Source organism: Paramormyrops kingsleyae, chromosome 14 (assembly GCF_048594095.1).
Source record: "Paramormyrops kingsleyae isolate MSU_618 chromosome 14, PKINGS_0.4, whole genome shotgun sequence".
NCBI lineage: Eukaryota > Metazoa > Chordata > Actinopteri > Osteoglossiformes > Mormyridae > Paramormyrops > Paramormyrops kingsleyae.
The window spans coordinates 15,299,854-15,320,863 of NC_132810.1; the positions used below are offsets into that span (position 1 = coordinate 15,299,854).

The 21,010-nt window shown below is 55.1% G+C and overlaps 1 protein-coding gene across 2 annotated transcripts in view; it reads left to right on the forward strand.

Annotated features, from left to right (window-relative positions):
• The window catches only part of ldah (lipid droplet associated hydrolase), a 52,184-nt gene that overhangs the window by 20,150 nt on the left and 11,024 nt on the right, over positions 1 to 21,010 (forward strand). For both annotated transcript variants that reach the window (XM_023834738.2, XM_023834739.2), the window contains exons 3-5: positions 294 to 428; positions 10,329 to 10,498; positions 19,147 to 19,387. In XM_023834738.2, the coding sequence (XP_023690506.1) occupies positions 294 to 428; positions 10,329 to 10,498; positions 19,147 to 19,387 (546 nt within the window). The remainder of the gene's footprint in view (positions 1 to 293; positions 429 to 10,328; positions 10,499 to 19,146; positions 19,388 to 21,010) is intronic.

Genomic DNA, 21,010 nt, shown 5'->3' on the forward strand with positions numbered 1-21,010 from the left:
TCACTTTGCCTGAGGGGGGCTACCTCTTCTTGATTTGCTTTGCTCCCAGACCCTTGAGATTTCCTTGGCGACGACTTAAAACCAGCAGTGCCCCAGTTCTGTTTTGGGCTGCAACCTGCTGGCGCAGTGTTGAGGGGGGGGCGGGGAGTGGGAGAGCGGTGGTCCTCCGACCTGCCCGCTGGCTGGTGCCGGCTGTTGCTCAGGTTGCTGGATGTTGGCAGTCGGGTGATGATTCTGGATGATTCCCAGAATGCCGCTGGGGATACCCACTAACCTGTCCGCTGTCTCCACAGGAAACCCAGGACTGGTGGGCTTCTACCGGCCCTTCATGAGGACACTCTGGCAGAGCTTCCAGGGCCTCCACCCTGTGTGGGCAGTGAGCCACGCCGGGCACTGCGTGCCACCTGACTCCATGGACATGACTGAAGGTGACCACTGGGGAGGCGGGGCCACATACATGGTTATTGCAGTGATGATGATCATGAGGGGGTGGGGCCACATAGACGCTAACTGCGGTGAAGATGACCAGGGGCGGGGCCACATGCATGCTCACTGCGGTGTTGATGAGAGGAGGCGGGGCCACATAGATGCTCGCTGTGGTGATGATGAGAGGGGGCGGGGCCACATACACGGTCACTGTGGTGTTGATATGAGGGGGCGGGGCCACATAGACGCTCACTGCGGTGCTGATGAGAGGGGGCGGGGCCACATACATGCTCACTGTGGTGATGATGGTAGGGGGGCGGGGCCCCATACACGCTCACTGCGGTGATTTCTTTAGTTTAGCCTAGTCACTTAACATATAATTCATATTTTCTTTTGTTTTACTAAATTCGTTTTATTATTGTCAATTCCCAGGAAGCATTTGGTATTTTTTTTAAATCCCGAAATCACTGAATTATCAACTAAAATGCATTTCTGTTTAAGTGTCACCACCAAAAACAGCCAGCTATCTTCATTTGTCCTGGCCTTCTCTTTGCTAGTGTCACCTGGAATTATTTATTTAATTGTTTATTTGTTTGTTTGTTTATTTTTGTATTTATCTAGTCACTGCTGTTAATCACAGGCCTTTCATTGCCGTGTGTCTGATGTCATCATCAGGCCTGCCTTATGACATCACTGCTGTTAATCACAGGCCTTTCATTGCCGTGTGTCTGATGTCATCATCAGGCCTGCCTTATGACATCACTGCTGTTAATCACAGGCCTTTCATTGCCGTGTGTCTTAATGTCATCATCAGGCCTGCCTTATGACATCACTGCTGTTAATCACAGGCCTTTCATTGCCGTGTGTCTGATGTCATCATCAGGCCTGCCTTATGACATCACTGCTGTTAATCACAGGCCTTTCATTGCCGTGTGTCTGATGTCATCATCAGGCCTGCCTTATGACATCACTGCTGTTAATCACAGGCCTTTCATTGCCGTGTGTCTGATGTCATCATCAGGCCTGCCTTATGACATCACTGCTGTTAATCACAGGCCTTTCATTGCCGTGTGTCTGATGTCATCATCAGGCCTGCCTGATGACATCACTGCTGTTAATCAAATGCTTTTTATTGCCGTGTGTCTGATATCATCCCTGGGCCTAATGATATCACTGCTGTTCCGGTGGTGTCAGTAGGTGGCAGCAGCTGATTAAAGACCTTGCTTGGCTGGGGGGCTCGCAGGTGGGAGGGTGTGGCTGGGGGGAGTGCATGCTGCTTAATGGAAGCTCTGCTCTGGTGATGTGACAGGGACTGTCTGTGGGCTGAAGTTCGCCGCTTGACTGCCTTCCGGTTTGTACAGGAGCTGGTATTTCTGACCCTGCCTGACTGCATGCGCTGAATGTGGGGGAGGGATGAGGAAGGGGGGCGAAGCAGGTGGCACAGCGGCGAAGGGTCTGGACTCCTGGGGGTGGAGCGGTCATGGTGCCTTTCAGCATGGTAGTTACTCTGAATCGTTTCAGTGTGTGTAAGTGGTTTGCTGCAGATGTGCCCAGATGTATAAATGAGGGGGGGGCACTTTTAGCCAAGCAGCCTGGGGTGAATGTAAACAGACTGAGAGCTGGAGGAGCGCCCCCTCATGGAAACCGCAGTAAACACGCCCGGCAGGATGTTGAACGGCAGCTGGTGCGTAAAAACCACGGAGTGTCGCCGATGGTTTTATAGCGCCCCCTACGTGGGAGAAGCATCTCTGCAGCCTCACCTGACACGAGCAGAACTACATGCAGATGGGTCTCATCCCCAGAGCCCCCATTTGTGGGCTTGAGGGTGCCATGTGGCCTGAGTGATAACAGGGAAATCAGGGCAGATCTCCTTTGAAATGTATAACAGGATCCCTGTCCCCCCCCCTCCCCTGAGGTAGATTTGCCCCTTCTGCTGAAAAGATCTCGTCATTATTCCCCCGGTTTGTTTTTACTGGGACCTTCTGCCCCAAATTATTTCTAGACGGGCAGATGATCTCGGATCCCAGCTCCTCAGCCTTTCTGCCCCCCCCCCCCCAGCGCCACCCCTTGCCTGTCTCCCCTCTCCCAACACTCACCTGCAGCTTCTGGGTGCTGTATTGAGCTGAATCACCCGTGAATGCTCACATTGACTGGAAGCGGTCAAAGAGTGCTCAGTGCTGTACGGCGGCCGCGGTACGGCCCCAGGGTCAAGGGGGGAACGTCCCGGCAGCGTGCCGACACAGTACACCCCATACAGCATTGATCAGAGCAGCCCCCCCGCCCCCCCACACACACACTTTCCGGCACCTTCCAAAATTAAATAGTGCCGGTGATTAACAGCTAATACATAAGGGAGGGGGGGGGGGGGCTTCAGCTATAGGGAAAAATAAACGGGGAGGGGGGAGGGGGGAGGAAGAGAATAGTTGGGCCTTTAAGTTAATGTTTTAAGGCTTGGGGTGGAATGACTGTTCCCGTGGTAAGCGGTTTGCGTTTGATGTTTTTGATTACGGGGAAAATATCTGTTAATACAAACAGCAGGAATATTCTGGCTCTCGCCAACGTCAGTTTCCCTTGTGGCTCTTGGGTTTCCTCCCGGCCGGGGCTCATTCCCTCTGTCAGAAGCAGTTTGCAGGGCTGCTGCTCAGAAGTGCCCTTTCCTTTCTGATAGCGCTAAATCGCCCCATTAGCCTCCAGATTGCTACGGCAGTCATACAAAAAATGTCATTTTCCCTTTGGCGAGACGGGCCAGATCCTGCTCCTGCCGCAAATGGATGCTAATGGGGCCGGGGTGCCCCCGATTCGGGTGACCGCCGGCCGGCCTGCACCGCCCCCCCCCTTTGGGTATCTTTTCAAAATAAACGCTTGAGACAAACAGCAGAAACAACTTCAGCTTCCAATCGCTTTTTGAAACTTTCACCTTATTTGGGGGGAGGGCGTTTGGGGGTTGGTTTTCCACACTACAATCAGATGCACGCCATTATTTCTCCACTAAAATGGCACACATTAATTAAATATAAGTTTGTTTGATGGACCTTGAGAATGAGGCTTACTCGCCCCCTGCAGTAAGCACATTCTCAGTCAGAAGAGCAGCGTTGTCCCTGGTAACCGTGATGGTCATACTTGGCGGCGGGCTAGTGACCTGGCTGACCCTGCCCCCCCCCCCCAGCACCCCCACTGCCGGCGGTGGTCTCCCGACACGCTCGGAGTAGCACCATCCCTCTGGGTTTCGCTGGGCCGGCTGTGGTCTCCCAACATGCTTGGAGCGGCACCATCCCTCCGGGTTTTGCCAGGCCGGCAGTGGTCTCCCGACATTCTCGGAGCAGCACTATCCCTCCGGGTTTTGCCGGGCCGGCAGTGGTCTCCCGACATTCTCGGAGCGTGCCTGGCCGGCGGTGGTTTACCGACATGCTCGGAGCAGCACTATCCCTCCGGGTTTTGCCGGGCCGGCAGTGGTCTCCCGACATTCTCGGAGCGTGCCTGGCCGGCGGTGGTCTCCCGACATGCTCGGAGCGGCACCATCCCTCCAGGTTTTGCCGGGCCGGCGGTGGTCTCCCGAAATTCTCGGAGCGTGCCTGGCCGGCGGTGGTCTCCCGACATGCTCGGAGCGGCACCATCCCTCCGGGTTTTGCCGGGCCGGCGGTGGTCTCCCGACATGCTCGGAGCGGCACCATCCCTACGGGTTTTGCCGGGCCGGCGGTGGTCTCCCGACATTCCCGGAGTGTGCCTGGCCGGCGGTGGTTTACCGACATGCTCGGAGCAGCACCATCCCTCTGGGTTTTGCCGGGCCGGCGGTGGTCTCCCGACATTCTCGGAGCGTGCATGGCCGGCGGTGGTTTACCGACATGCTCGGAGCAGCACCATCCCTCTGGGTTTTGCCAGGCCGGTGGTGGTCTACCGACATGCTCGGAGCGGCACCATCCCGCCGGGTTTTGCCGGGCTGGCCGTAGGCCACTTGTTTGCTGGGGAATTTGGTGACATACGTGTTGTTCTTTATTGGCCCATTAATCACAATTTGCACTCATTTGGTTTTTATGTTGTTTGTGCCCCCCACCCCCCCGAACCCCCTGGCCCTTAGTCCTGTTCATGGAAAAACTTCTGCACCCTTGTCCTTTGATATCAGACCTACTAGGTCCGGTTCGCTGTGGTCGTGACTTTGCAATTCATGTTTGAAGACATGACCCTGTTCACTTGAGTTATGTTTCTGTCTAGTTCCGATCCACGTCTTTGGGGGTGTCCTGGGTGCCTTGTTATCTGTCGCCATGTGTGGCATGGACTTGTAGGTGGCACACGTCACGTGACACCGGAGCTTGTGCTACCTTCCTTGTTTGTTGGGATTTCAGGTAGCCTTGGCCTGACTGGTCATCTTGCTGGTTCAGCTTTGAAACCAGTGTCTGACAGGTCCTCTCGCTGAGTGAGTGAATTTGGATGGGGGGCGGGTGGCTCTGTCTTTAAACATCCTCTCTGCAAATGTGATCTGCTCTGTGTTTCTCAGCACCCTGATTTGGAGAGGGGGGGGAGGTGTCTGCATGGGGTCCTGGCCATGTCTGGACTAGTTACCAGACTGCTGTCACCGTTGAAAGCCCCCCTGCAGTGGGGTTTACGAAACCTACAGACTGCCGGGTGTTTTAGTACATCAGGAAGCTGCTCTGATCTTCATCTGACTGTGGTTCTCTGGTGGTGAGGACATGAAGGTTCTGCATTGTAGTCCCCTGCCACCAATTCCAGCCTGCATAGCCGAAAGCAGTGCCCGGTCACCTGTCATTGTGCGGGGTGGGGGGTTGCCAGTGCGGGGTGTGAGGGGGGGGTGAGGACGGCCAGCGGGGAGTGTGTGGGAGCCTGGTGTAACGCGGGTGCCCTCCTGTCACTGTGCGGGGGGGGGTGAGGACGGCCAGCAGGGGGTGTGTGGGAGCCTGGTGTAACGTGGGTGCCCTCCTGTCACTTTGTGGGGGGGGTGAGGACGGCCATCGGTGGGGTGTGTGGGAGCCTGGTGTAACGTGGGTGTCCTCCTGTCACTGTGCGGGGGGGGGTGAGGACGGCCAGCGGGGGGTGTGTGGGAGCCTGGTGTAACGCGGGTGCCCTCCTGTCACTTTGTGGGGGGGTGAGGATGGCCAGCGGGGGTGTGTGGGAGCCTGGTGTAACGCGGGTGCCCTCCTGTCACTGTGTGGGGGGGTGAGGGCGGCCATCGGGGGTGTGCTGGGGCCATGGAGTACCATGGGTGCCCTCTGTGTTCTCCCCCCTTTTCTATCTGATTCTCTGGCAACCCTTTCCCAGTTTAACCAGACACAGCTGGTGGGTCTCTGGTCACAGGAAGGGGGCTCTGTCGGGGGTCCAGGGGGGCCGTCGCTCCCAGTTCGCAGGATCAGGTGATAAACGGATTCTGTTGTTCCTCTCTCAGTAGATTTATTACGTGTGGCGTGTGAAATGAGGCCCCATCCGTCCGTCCTACCTGTACTCAAAGTGGGGGGGGGGTGTGGGCCGGCCGGCGGTCACCCGATTCGGGGGCACCTGTTTACCTGTAGGGGCTGACTGGGAAAGACTGGAAAGCCGGCACGATGTACTGCGTAGGATGGCACCACATTTAAGTTTTGTTTCAATTTTTATTCACTCGCTTCCAGTTCCTCCCCCGTTCCTCACTGTCCATCCTCCTTTCGCCTGAAGAGAGCGCTAAGGAGCCAGGTCACTTTTTCCAAAGGGTGCCCCAAAGCCGCTGGCATGTTGTTGAAGCCCCCAGAGCGGCAGGTTTGTTATTTCTGTTGGGATGTGAAGCTTCCCGTCAGGGAAGTCTATGGAAAGTGGGTGGGACCCAGGGCAGCGTGTCTCTATACCAGGGGTCACCAACCTTTTTGAATCTGAGAGCTACTTCACGGGTACTGAGCCATACGAAGGGCTACCAGTTTGAAACTCCCTCCTAAACTTATCTAAGCTTCGTGTATAATAAACATGCTTTAAATGCTTTTTTAAAAATTATTATAAAAAAATAAATGCTTTTTTTAGATATTGTTATTTTCAAATCTATATAAATGCAAATGTGATTAAAGAAGAAAAAAATTTAATTTTATATGCTGCTCACTGGTGAGTTGTGATATTTTTAGAACAGGTCCACGAGCGACTCGTGGTCCTTGGGGGCATCCTGGTGCCCGCAGGCACCGTGTTGGTGACCCCTGTTCCATAGTAATGGAATATCCGCCCAGGTTCTGGGTGTCTTTACTGGCTGCTGAAGGGGGCAGAGCACCCAGCACGGCCCATGATGCGTCGCCTATAATGAGCTTGGCAGGGAAAAGTGTCGGTCAGACTTTGCTGGCTATTGTGTGCCCCCCCAGCATGAATGGGGTCCGCTGCCACCAGGGACTTCTCACCCATGAAAACATTTTTCTTATGGGTCATTGCTGTGATGGGTTGCTGGATGCGAGGGCTGCTTAGAGCGCTCCCTGGTGGACAGACAGCAGGCCCTTTGGGTTGCTCACCGGGGACAGTCTGTGAGAACCTGGCCCTGTCCTGTCCCGCAGAAACGCAGACTATCATGGCTGTTCACGGAATCCAGAGGGTAATATATCCCCCACTCTGTCATAGCTAATAAATAGCAGCCCAGCTGTATCTGGAGTGGAGCTGCCCCCCCGCCCCCCCGCCCCGCCCCTTTGTTGCAACACATTCTGCTGACTTATGTGCTCTGTAACAGATAGCCTTGTTGTTTTATGCCTTATAAATTTGTGTTTTGTACTGCCTACATTTCACATTACATCTTTGTGTTTTCTTTGGACCCGGAACCTGGCGCTGTCCACCCGGCACTGATCCCTGTTCCTGTTCCTCGTTTTCATTCCCAGTGCGCGTTCCCGACGGACTCCCATTCCTGCTCCTGAGTTCGTGACGCACGTGATTGAAGTGAAAGTTGCCGTGGTCATGGGGAGGTGGTGGTAATGAGATGGTGGGGATGATGAGGCTGGGTGGAGATGGTGAGGAAAAGGGGAGAGGAGGAGGCAGTGAGGAGGTATGGGGGTGATGGTGGAGTGGAGGAGATAGCAGGTGGAGGAGGAAACATGGAGGAGGTAGCAAGGAGGAAGCAGGCAGTAGAGAGGGTGGGGAGCAGACAGCGGTGAGGAGAAGACAGGGAGGTGATGGTGGAAAGGAGGAGGCGGGGAACAGATTATAGGGATATGGCGGGGAGGAGATAGGAAGGAGGAAGCAGGTAGGAGAGAGGACGGGGAGGAGATGGTGGGGAGGTGGAGGCTGGATAGAGACGGTGGGGAGGACATAGGGTGGAGGAGGTGAAGGAAAGATAGTATGGTTAAGAAGAGGCATGGAGGAAGCAGGTAGTAAAGGCGGGGTGGAGATGGTAGGATGGAGGAGGCAAGGGGGAGATAGCGGGTGGAGGTGGAACTGGGGAAGAGGTAGCTTGGTGTGTGTGGAAAGGAGAGATGGCTGGAAGGAGGAGGTGGGGAGGTGGTGGAGTTGTGGAGGAGAGATGTGGGGGAAAGGAGCGGTAGTGGGAAGAGGCAGTGGTGTGGTGATGAGCAGGTAGGGAGGAGGCTAGATGGCAGGGATGAGATGATGGAGGGAGGCGATGGGGAGACGGGGAGCTAAGATGGTGTTAAGCTGTCCTCGAGCTGGTTCTCCCCAGCGAGGTTCATGTCCTCTCAGAAAGGAGCTAATTAAGTGAGTTTACAGGAATCTTAAGGATCCTCCCTGGAGGATGCTGGGGGTTTAGTGGCAGGTCAGGGATCATAAATCCCTGCAACTTTCGTTTCGGAAGTGTGCCCTTGTGCCCCTAGCCACCCCCCACTCCCCTTGGCCATATGTGATGTGATGGCTCCCTACATTAGCGGTAGTGGCGGTAAACCGGAGACCCCCCCCCCCCCCCCAGAGGGGAGGAAAGAGCAAGTTAAAGCAAAAAGAACAAAAACAAACAAACAGGGAGGTGGACGGACGGAGTGAGTGGCCTCGGGTCTGGCTTTCGTCTCTTACGGTAGCCCAGGGGGGCCCTGCTCTCCTGGGGCCGGGGGGGGGCCTGCTTTCCAGTGTTCCTAGCCCCAACCCCCCCTTATCAACCCTCGAGGGCCCTCCCTGATGCCAGACCGCTGTGGCTGTCCTTTCTACCCTAACCCTTTTTTCAGCGTTGGGGGGCGATGTGGCTGGGTGATCAGCGCGGCTCTCGACTGGCCACTGGGGGTGCTGTTGGGGGGGGGGGGGGTGGGCGCTGGCTGTAATGGCCTTATAGATCTGCTGTGGCATTTCGCTGGGTGACGTCGGCCATCTTCCCCTTTACATTGTATGGGTGTGAGGAATGCTTTGTGGCTCCATCCAGAGCTGTATGCTGCTTCATTCCTTGTTTGGTTACCATGGTGAGTCCTGGTGACCCGTATGGACATTGTGTTGCTGGTATCCCCGCCTCCAGACGGATTTCCCTGGCTGGCATTCCTCCTCAGCGGGGTCAGAGGGCTAGCCGGCGCACGGTCCATCATTCCTGCGCAGACCGCCACGGCAGCCTCTGAAATTACATCAGAGCATGAGGGGGTGGGGGTCAGGTACTGGGGGCCAGCGGGCTGAAAGGAATTCCTGTACTGTCCCCGTGCATTAACTAGCTGACCTGGACAGCCAGATCCCATTTACCTCATTTTCCCAAATCAATTTCACATCCCTGACCTTTGACCATGTTAATTATAAGACATGTCTGGGCCACTGGCCCGGGTGCCATAGAGCCGCTGTGAGGAGCTGGCTGGCTGTGACGTCATCATCAGGCTGGCCTGGACTCCCATGCAGCACTGCCATTCTCTTCCATCGGATTCCAGCTTTCACATGTATCTGTATGGAAGATGCAGTTTCAGTGATGAGCGCGTCAGTGGGAAGTCTTAGCTGTTCCATGACATGCCGGTCTCTGGGTGGTTAGCGCCGGTCCCAGTCAGTGGTGTGGGTGTCCGGGCAGTCAGTACTGGTCCAGGTCCGTGCAGCGGGTCTGGCTTGTGTCAGAGCCCCGTTGGCTGCTGACGAACGAGCAGTAATTGCATTCCGGGTGGAGGGGGTGCGAGTGGGGTGGCCATAAAGAGGCGTGTGATGACAGATTTACTAAACGACTCCACAGCGGTGTGACTCGCCCCCCCCCGTCTCTCCCTCTCTCGCTCGCTCGCTCGCTTGGCAGATGCACGGTCATGCCGGCAGATCGCAGGCCGCCAAACACGCTCATTTCCTCCTGCCTTGTGTCGACCTGCCCCTCGGCCCAATCCACTCACAGAGAAATGGTGAGATGCGTCCCCGGGCCCCCGGGCCTCCGACCTCCGCTACCTCCTTAATGGAAAAAAACAGCTCTCCTGGTCCAGCTGTCTGTCAGCGGGACGACCCAGCAAATTTAGAGGGACTCAAATATCCTCTATTTATTTGTAAAAAATGTATTTTGGTGGCACCTGTGAACTTGACCTACTCTGGGTTATTTCTGGCTTGCGGGGAGCACAGGGTGTCTTTGTCCCCCCACCGCCCCCCCCAGCACCACACAGAGCCCTCTGTGCCCATCCTCGCCTTGACGTGCCTTGGAAATTCAGGTGGGGGGGGGGTCCAGGATGCCGCAGCCCACTGCTGGCCCCTGAAAGCCTGAATATGGGCTAAAGATGCCCTTCTTGTGAAAGGGGGGACTGCTTTGCCCCCCTGGGACAGGCTGGTGACTGTCAGCAGTAGCCACTGATTGAGGGTCAAGCAAGGGGTTGGAGAAAAATGCCCAAGGACCTTCTGGAATAATCCCATAGCATTTAGCAAACATCACTGTCCTGAGGACTGTCTGTGGGCAGTAGGGACCAGTGTAACATCATGGATCGCCGCACTGCACTTTTTCTATGTTTGTTAGCCTGACGTCTTTTCTTTGGTTTGGATCTTACAACCTTCTGGTTTTTGCGTACCCATATTCCCCTGCTGCCTCACAGATGGGCCCTTGTTGGAGACCCACGATGTGTTTGGGCTGCGCGGGCAGATCGAGCACAAGATGGCCTTCCTGAAGAGGCACGTGCCCCGTGACACCAAGCTGGTGCTGATTGGCCACTCCATCGGCTGCTACATCATCCTGGAGATGATGAAGAGGGACCCACAGCTGCAGGTGAGGCAGACAGCAGGCGCCCGCGGCCCAGAGGACATCTCACTCTGTAGTGATCACCGTCAGCGTTGAGATCCTGCACACATACGGCCCATGCTCTGTAGGACAAAGCCAGTTCCTTGTGCTGGATGTTAGGGGAGATGCTATGGAATAAATTGCACAAACAGCCCCCCCCCCCCCCCCCCGGCTACTACATGCCCCAGACTCTCTTTTCCATTTTCCATGGTCAAGCTAAAGGTTCGCAGAATGGAAGGGTGTGTGCCCTTGTGTCTGTGTCTGTCTGTGTGTCTGTGAGTGTGTGTTTGGGTCTGTGTGTGTTTCTGCGTGGAATAGGTTACAATGTGATAAAAACCAGTTATTTTGACATTGTGGGGACCATTTTTCAGGTTTGTGTGTGTGTGCCTGTCTCTGAGGGGGGTGGTTTTTCTAGGTAACTTACCATCATCTTTATTCCTCAGGGAAGGTGTGATCCTTGTGTGATTGTTTCTATTACCTCCTTTTTCAAATATAAAAAATGCTCATTAATCCCCCCCCCACCCCGCTCTCTGGCCTCCAGTTCACCCATTACCTGACAGATTATAAGCTAGTCTCTTTAGGGTCCGCAGGGCCCGCTATGACTGGGGGGCCTTGGCTGCAGGTCCGATCCACACGCACCTGGCTCTGTAAACGCTCAGGTCCGTCAGACTGCCCCCCCCAGTGTGAGCTTTGGCAGGATCTGTGGGTCCGGACTGTCCTGCCATATTTAAAAACTAGGAAAGAATCTTTGCCTACTTCCCGCTGGAGTGGCCGCCAGCAGCCGGGGTGGGGGGTGGGGGGGGGGCGGGGATGCGATGGGTATGTTCTGTAACTTATGATGTGTGACGTGTTTACATTGGAGGGCCTCCGACCTCTCTGCCGGCTTCGCGGCCGGCCTGCAGCCACTCTACCAGCTCCACGGCCTGCCCGCAGCCTCTCTGCCAGGCACACAGCCTCTCTGCCGGCTCCACGGTCTCTCTGCTGGCTTCGCGGCCGGCCTGCAGCCACTCTACCAGCCCCAAGGCCTGCCCGCAGCCTCTCTACCAGGCACACAGCCTCTCTGCCGGCTCCACGGTCTCTCTGCCGGCTTTGGAGCCAGCCTGCAGCCACTCTACGAGCTCCAGGGCCTGCCCGCAGCCTCTCTGCCAGGCACATGGCCTCTCTGCCAGCTCCGCAGTCTCTCTGCTGGCTCCGCGGCCTGCTCGCAGCCACTCTACCAGAGTAACTGGTGTGGAGAGACGGGTGTGGAGTAACTGGTATGGAGTAATGGGCATAGAGTAACAGGCGTGCCGTACCGTGTGCGGAGTACTAGGCGCAGAGTAGTGGGTGCAGAATAACTGGTGTGGAGTGATGGGCATGGAGGAGCAGGTGCGAAGTCACTGGTGTAGACTGATGGGCCCAGAGTAGCAGGTGTAGAGTAATGGACACAGAATACTGAGCGTTGAATAACGTGTGTGGAGTACCAGCTGTGGAGTAGTAGCGAGCTCTGAGTAAATGGTGTGAAGTAATGAGTGCAGATTAACATGCATGGGGTAGTGCGTGGAGTAACGGGTATGGAGTTACTGGTGTGCAGAAATGGACACAGAATAGGAGGCATGTGGAGTAACAGGCATGGAGTTGAGTAACAGGCATGGAATAATGGGCATGGACTACCAAGCGTAGAAGAAATAGTGGGCATGGAGTAGCGGGTGTGGAGTAGCGGGTCTAGGCATCAATGACTGCAGCTCCATCCTTCCTACCTCCTGACACAACCTCCCAAACGGAACCTGTACACACAGGATAAACCAGCAGAGACTGGACTGGATCCCGTTGGGGAAATGGACCCAACAGCCCCCTGGCTGGGAGCACCGTGACCCCGGTGGCCCAATCCGACTCCAGGTGTCAATCCCCGGAAGCCGAGGCGTGAGAACGGGCAGGAGTGGGGAGAGCTGGGATACGGCTGGACGCCGGCCCGGGAGAGCCGACGGCACAGGGGTCACTGGAAATATGCGTCAGGAATGCGGAGGGGTGGGGGGGGGCACCGGCTGGAAGGAGATTGGAAAACAATGGATGCCAGTGGCTTTGTAAGCTGAGGGGGGGGGGGTGCATCATTTACACTTTTCGTCAGGATCGCCTCTCGGGTTCAGGCACGGTGATTAAAGCGGGCCGGACCCGGCCACTTAAGAACCACTTAAAATATCTCCCTGCCTTTTGACAGTGGCCTCACAGGGAGTGGAAAGGTGCGGGGGGGGGCTGGGCACATTCGGTCCTGTAACTGCAGAAGCCAGTCCCCCCAATGGGCCGCCCACCGTGATTATGAGCGCCACACACTGTGGAGGGCTCTGCTGAAATTACATTTCTTTGTTCTTTTGTGTTTTACATGAAGGGGCAGAATAGTGACCAGGGCGAAAGAGCTTGTGTTCTGAGGGAGGAATTTGGGGAGAAGATCTACGGAGGTTGTTCTTGATCTTGGATGGAGCCCTGAGGCTGGCAGCTGTGGAGTCGGGAGGGAGTGGGCCAGGTCGGGCCCGTGGTGGTTTGTTTTCCCTCCCAGAAGCCATTAGCAGAGTGGCAGCGGTCAGCAGGACCAGACCTTCTGATCAAAATAAAGAGGGCTTATAGCCGTGAAGTGTCAGGGTAAGTGGTGTTTATTCATGGAATTATGGGAGGATAAAGCAGCTCATTGGAGCGGGGGGGGGGGGGCACCGGGACCACATCTGGCAGCTTGTGCCGTGGGTGCTTCCCGAAGTGCCGTCCGCAGCGAACGAAGGAAGAAAAACAGACGGAATGAACCGGAAGACTCGCAGGGGGCAGGAGGTCGCGTCCATGTCGCTGCCCCGGTGACCCCCAGTGCCGGCTGTTAAAGTCGGCCAGCATCCAGCTGTTTTCCCGCCTGCTGACCCCACCCCCCCGGTTTTTCTCCCAGTGGGAAGACTTTAATTAAGCATTTGCATTTTAACAATGCATTTTCTGTAATTGGTGCGGCAGGGCATACGGGACCCTTGGCGTGGCACGGTGTGGTGTGGCATAGTGTGGTAGGGCATATGGGACGTTTGGAGTGGTGTGCCGTGGCAGGGCATACGGGACCCTTGGCGCAGCGTAGTGTGCCAGGGCATACGGGACCCTTGGCGTGGCAGGGCATATGGGATCCTTGGTGTGCTGTGGCTCAGCAGGGTGTACGGGTCCCTCATTGTGGTATGGTCTGGCTGGGTGTATGGGACCCTCGGTGTAGCGTGGTGCAGTGGGGTGTATGGGACCCTCTGCGTAGCGTGGTGCAGTGAGGTGTATGGGACCCTCGGCGTGGCGTGGTGCAGTGGTTTGTATGGGACCCTCTGCTTAGCGTGGTGCAGTGAGGTGTATGGGACCCTCTGCGTAGCGTGGTGCAGTGAGGTGTATGGGACCCTCTGCTTAGCGTGGTGCAGTGAGGTGTATGGGACCCTCGGCGTGGCGTGGTGCAGCGGGGCCTACAAGACCCTCAGCATGGTGTGGTGTGATGGGGCATCAGCCTGGGTCCCAGCTGGGCACGCTCACTCCAGCCAAATTGCTCTGCTTCCCCTTCACCAGCCAGCATGTCATGAGGGATGGGGGAGAGTGGAGGTAATTAACGAGGCCTGGCCTGGCCTGGCCTGGCCTGCCCCGGCCACCCTGGCCCAGCCCCTGCACTGAGAGTCAGGTTCCTTGTTAAACACACTTTTAACCTTTTACAGCCCATAAAGAGGTGTGGAGTTGTAGTTTACAACTTCGCCGGTGATTAACGGCTGCCTCCCCCAGCCCCCACCAATTAACCCCCGTGTTATGATAACAGAAATGCGTGTGAATCCAGCCCCGGGCTGTGGATGTCTGGGGTGAGGCCACTGTCCAGGATCCCCTCCTGAAAGACCCGCCTGCCAGCTTGTGTGTTGCTCTCTGTCTAGTTTGCTTATGTTTTCTCTGAATAATCATCCGGGAACCTGATTGGACCATGCAATTCTCTGAATAATCATCCAGGAACCTGATTGGACCACGCAATTCTCTGAATAATCATCTAGGAACTTGATGGGACCACGCCATTCTCTGAATAATCATCTAGGAACCTGATTGGACCACGCAATTCTCTGAATAATCATCTAGGAACTTGATGGGACCACGCCATTCTCTGAATAATCATCCAGGAACCTGATTGGACCACGCCATTCTCTGAATAATCATCCAGGAACCTGATTGGACTCTGCCATTCACTGAATAATTTTCCAGGATTGAACTATACCGAGCATCGGTACCCAGGAAGTTTCCGGCACCGTTATGTATACGCTCGTTGTTTTTGGCATCACTGCGTTTCCTCGTATTGCCGGACCCGCGCTCTCTTTCCTGGCACTCGGAAGATCAGAGAGCCATCAACCTCGCCTCAGTGAAAGTTCGTAAACGTGCTGCAGGTGGAGGCTTTGGAACCCAGAGGAAGGCCTCCAGAATTCACGCTGTGTTCATGGATTTCACTTGGGTCTTTTCTCTCAGACCTCTGTTTCCTGGGATTTCCAGCTTTCGAATTTGGGGAAAAGTCCACTGAACCTTAGATATGTTTTATATCGGTTCATTAAAAGCTCCAGTGGAACCAAGATATACCTACCTAGCAGTCACAGCCTGACTGATCCGTAGGTATGTTGGATAGAGTGAGTTTTCTTTGTTCCGGATGTCTGTAAAGGTGCATGCTACACTGAAATGCTGACTGGGGCCGAGTTCTCCTTAAAATGCTGCCACCGTGAGCTTTTAGTTCATCTTCTCCTTAATCATGCATGGAGTTGAATCCACTCTCAAGCTGTTTCTGAAGACAGATACTGTCCGAGTTAGTCCTTTTAAAGTTAGCGCCCTAATCTCCAAATCTGTTTTATTAAAGCAGGTTTCATTGGAGGGACAGGTAGTGTGTTTTCTGAAAAGCTTCCCGAACAGAGTTGGCTTTAAATGACACGCTGTGTTTGCTTTTGGGTGAGTCGGTTTTGTCACATGACCTAGCTGTATGTCCCACGTCCCTGTCAGACGCCACGGTCCTCGATCCTGGACTCACTGAATGGTGGGGTTTGGGCCAAAAACCACAGACGGGCCGGGACAGCCCGGGCTCCAGGTGTGGGGGCCCACGAAGGTCGCGACGAAGCAAGAGAGCTGGGAGCTTATCGAGGGACATCTATGGCAGGAGAGGAAGACCTGGGCAGCTTGGAAGCTGCCAGACACCCTGGAAGGAGTCCCTGGATCCAGTAATTACTGTGCAGAACAAGAATCCAGGAAAACGAGCTTAATAACCATCAGGCTGTGGCATTATTGTTGTCTCACTGGCCAGGGGCTTCGCCCCAGCGTCCTCTACACGACTGGGGGGGGGTGGGGCACTGTTACGAAGTAGATTCCGTGATCAGTGCTTACGGGAGACTGAAATATATGCTGCTTTGTGAGGACACTCATCTAATTGATGGCAGAAGCTAAGGAGTCCCCAGGAGTGGGAAGTGACTGCCTTGTGATTCACAGCTGCGTGACGTTCTGGGGACTTGCCAGTGCTGCATGTATCCGGCAGCATCCGTCCTCAGGTTGTGATGGGCCATCTCTGGAGCGCGGAGCCGGCGGGTCCGGCGCCGTGACGGTGCTGCCGGCAGAGGATGCCCTCTGTGCGGTGTGGGCACCAGCAGATCCCATATCATGGCGGTGCTGCCGGTGGAGGTGGAGGCACTATCCCCACATTCCCGTCTTCTTCAGCATTCCTGCCTACATTCCTAACCCCACAGGACCAGGCTCTGCTTCTCATCACTGCCAGCACTGCTGCACATCAAAGGTTAGCAGCACCCCTCTCTCCGCATGGACATCAGACACATGCAGACACAGTCATGCAGGCGCAGACTGAAACACACGCAGACAGAAACACATGCACGTGCAAACCTACATACACATGCAGGCACACGCAGACACAGACACTCACATAGACACTCAGGCCTGAGAGGGATTCTCTCCGCACACAGCCTGAATGTTAGCGTGTTGAGTTCAGGCCTGAGTGGGATTCTCTCCGCACACAGCCTGAATTTTAGCGTGTTGAGTTCAGGCCTGAGAGGGATTCTCTCCGCACACAGCCTGAATGTTAGCGTGTTGAGTTCAGGCCTGAGTGGGATTCTCTCCGCACACAGCCTGAATGTTAGCGTGTTGAGTTCAGGCCTGAGTGGGATTCTCTCCGCACACAGCCTGAATGTTAGCGTGTTGAGTTCAGGCCTGAGTGGGATTCTCTCCGCACACAGCCTGAATGTTAGCGTGTTGAGTTCAGGCCTGAGTGGGATTCTCTCCGCACACAGCCTGAATGTTAGCGTGTTGAGGTCTCTGTGGTGAGCTTTCTTTGTTAGGCTTCCCCAGCAAGACAGATGAACTGCATGGAGCCTGTCTCTGCATTCCCCTTGCACCCTTGCTGATGCACTGGGGGAGTTTCGGGGGTGGGGTGAGGCCTGGGGCCCGGCTTCCTCTCAGTGAGAGACGTGGGCTGCTTGTTGGGATGGTGTCCCGGCACGGTGGGCTTCTCAGGCCCGTCTGATGGGTCCCGTTCTGCTAGCCAGCTGCGGACAGGTGCGTCCTGGTCCTCCGACCTGCGGTCTCCCTCCCTCCCTTCCTGCCTGCCTCCTCTGCTTCACAGCTTCCTCTATCTCTTGGTTCCCATCATGTTTCTCATTCTGGGAGAAACAAAATGGACAAGGCTGGACCACAAATTGCACTGATGGCCTGCCAACGCCCCAGCACGGCCGCTGCTCATTGGATGAGTGAGATCACATGACCCAAGAACACATTTGACCTGTGCCCATGACATTCCAGTGCTCCTATATTCAATACACATTTTTACACATTTTCGCACCCCTGACCCTGGAGGCGTGAGGCGATGGCACCCCCACCTGGTCCTTGGTTGATTAGCCATCAGTGGGACGCGTGTGCCGATGCCCCGCCCCCGCGTTCCTGCCCCAGCGCCTAGTTTGCGGTGGCTGTGAGGTACTGGGAGCACCTGCACCTGCAGCTGTAGATGTAGATGTAAAGGCCCTGGTCTGCTTCAGCGGCTTGGTGGGATCCCGCAAGCTGGCATGGAGCCTCACTGCGCTTCTGCTTTCTGCAGCTCTCGCTATATGTGTAAAACTTCCAACTGAGCATTTGATAAAGTCGTTAGGCCAATTAAGCAGCTGACCAAGTGTGGAAATACTTTTTAAAATACTAGGCAGTGTGCCTGACTTAACATATTTATGCCATAAATAGTTATGGTTTAAATGCTCTGTTGATTGATTAACTAGATCAGTTGGGATTATGACTTGGCGGTCCTCCAGGGGGCGATGTGGAGAGCAGGTTGAGCCTGACTGGGTTCTGGCCTGTTCCATGTCTGTGGCCCATTAAAGACCAGTGCCCCATCCTGCTGGTGGTGGCTATTGGCCCAGCTAGGGAATAATTGGGCCCAGTTTGCAGCCGTGGGGTCAGCCTGGCTTTGCACTGCATTGTAAAATGACTCATTTGTGCGACCCTCTGTTGATCCTTAACGATGCAGACGGCTGTAAGCATAAGAGTGAAGGAGAAGGCATTCTCCCTCTATAAACCCTTTTATTTGGCATATTCATGGTGAGATGAGCCCTGTGCTGAATGTTTACATCGGCGTGTGTGTGTGTGTGTGTCTGTTCATGTCTGTGCATGTGTGTGTGTGTGTCTGTCTGTTCATGTCTGTGCGTGTGTGTGTGTGTTTTTGCCTGTGTGTCTGTTCATGTCTGTGCGCGTGTGTGTGTGTTTTTGCCTGTGTGTCTGTTCATGTCTGTGCGTGTGTGTGTGTGTGTGTGTCTGTCTGTTCATGTCTGTGTGTGTGTGTGTGCATGTGTGTGTGTGTGTTTGCCTGCGTGTCTGTTCATGTCTGTGCGTGTGTATGTGTGTGTGTGTGTGTGTGTGTGTGCGCGCGCACGCACGCAGAGTGTCCCGCTCCTATCTGAGGAAACCCAGCTGTTAAGGAGCTGAAATATGCGACCTGAATCTGTCCAAGAAAGGGCAATGCTGTTGTACCTTTCAGAACTTTGAGCACCTTCTACTATGGCAGAAGATGTGTTTGTGTAAATGTTGTGCCGCCCCCTTGGGTTTTGGTCCATGTGGGCCCCCTCTTTCTCGCTCCTCTCCATCCGGATGCCTTTCCTCAGATGATTCCTGCCATTTCTGAGGTTTTATTACATCAGCAGCTCAAATCAAAGTAACAGAAGGTGGTTCAGCTGGGAGCAGCTGACTTCTGGGGCAGGAAGATTTATGATGCTGGTGTGATGCATCATGGAGCATCATATTCATCTCTGATGGAGTCTGGTCACCCTGTTCTGCTAATGACTGACCAGCAACGGTAAAAGAGTGTTACTGGGCCTGTGCAGCAGTGGTTCTTAACCTTTTTGCACCGCAACCCAATTGTTACCATGCCAGCTGAGTTGCAACCTTATATCAAGTATAGATTCGTGGGTCTGTAGGGCATGCCTGTGATTCGTGGGTCTGTAGGGCATGCCTGTGATTCGTGGGTCTGTAGGGCATGCCTGTGATTCGTGGGTCTGTAGGGCATGCCTGTGATTCGTGGGTCTGTAGGGCATGCCTGTGATTCGTGGGTCTGTAGGGCATGCCTGTGATTCGTGGGCTTGCGCTCAGACCCTACTCCCTTCCCCACGCAGGTGCTAAAGGCACTGCTGCTGTTCCCGACAATCGAGCGCATGGCGGCGAGCCCGCAGGGCCGGCTCATGACGCCGGTGCTGTGCCAGCTACGCTTTGCCGCCTACCTGCCCGTCTTCCTGCTCTCCCTGCTGCCCCGCAGCCTTCAAGCTGCCATGGTCAAGCTGGTGCTCAGCGGCCTCCCTTCCCTGGACCGCACCGCTGCTGCTGCTGCGCTCAGCCTCTTCAATGTCGACTGCGTAGGTGAGAATACATCCGAGTGCCCTCATCCTGCACCTCACACCCTACCCCTCTACCTGAGACCCTCAGATCCTGTACCCTACACCCCCCCATCCTACACCCTATACCATACTCTCTACTCTGCACCCTCCCATCCTGCACCCTATACCCTACTTTCTGCCCTGCACCCTATACCCTACTCTCTACTCTGCACCCTCCCATCCTGCACCCTATACCCTGCTTTCTACCCTACACCCTATACCCTACTTTCTACCCTACACCCCCCCATCCTACACCCTATACCCTACTCTCTACTCTGCACCCTCCCATCCTGCACCCTATACCCTGCTTTCTACCCTACACCCTATACCCTACTTTCTACCCTACACCCCCCCATCCTACACCCTATACCCTACTCTCTACTCTGCACCCTCCCATCCTGCACCCTATACCCTGCTTTCTACCCTACACCCTACACCATACTCTCTACTCTGCACCCTCCCATCCTGCACCCTATACCCTACTTTCTGCCCTGCACCCTGCCATCCTGCACCCTATACCCTACTTTCTGCCCTACACCCTGCCATCCTGCACCCTATACCCTACCCCTCTACCTGAGACCCTCAGATCCTGTACCCTACATCCCCCCATCCTACACCCTATACCCTACTTTCTACCCTATACCCTCCCATCCTACACCCTACTTTCTGCCCTGTACTCTTTCACCCTGCACCCTACCCTCCACCCAACATAGTAAAATGAACCTTCAGAAAAATTACAAACATTTATGTTTATGCTCCCAAACGTATGTTTATGCTCCCAAACATGTATGTTTATGCTCCCAGTAAGCATGTTAGTGTGCCTTTGAATATATCCTTCAGGAATGTGTTTGGCTGCCGCTGTGCATGTTTCTGTGTAATAACAATCAGAGCGGCATTTTCAGGAGGAAAAATGCTCAGATAAGTGATAAGGGGCCGCAGGGCCAGACATTTTCCACTGGGAAGCAGGCAGGCGGCTGTGGGGGCCCCTGTTTTTGGAGATCGTCGTCCAAACTGCATCCCAGCTGTCCTCCTTGCCCGCCAGACACGGAGGTGTGAGGCTGCATTTTCCCTTTTTCTCTTTTATCCATGTGTCTCCTGCAGTACGGGGTCCGCTATCCGGTATCGGTTTTCATGGGGGGGGTGTAAACGGGCTTTCCTGGCGGAGACCGGCCCGTGGTTGCAGTAACGAGACCGAAGAGGCCGCTACCTCTGTGCCGTGTGGAGCCATAGATCACTCTGCATTTACTGGGCCCACTCGTCCTTCCGCGCTCGCCGCCACGATTTATGCTGTTTCCGTTTTGTTTTGGGGTTGGTCATGGCGAGGGGGGGGGGGGCGATTTCTGCTTCCTTGGGTTCTAAAATGAAAAACAATGTTGGGCTGTCCGTGTCTGCGGGGGGGGGGGGGGGGGGGATGAGTGATCGATGGCATGTTGGTGGGAGCATCAGGGCCAGCGGTGTCCCCCACACCCCCAGGTAGTCCTGCACAAGGCCCCCCCCCCCATGCTCACCGTCATCTGGTGCAGGGAGGTTTAATGAAACACTTTCGCTTTCTCCCTGTCTGATTCCCTCCATACAATTTCATCTCGTCTCACCATCTAAGTAATAA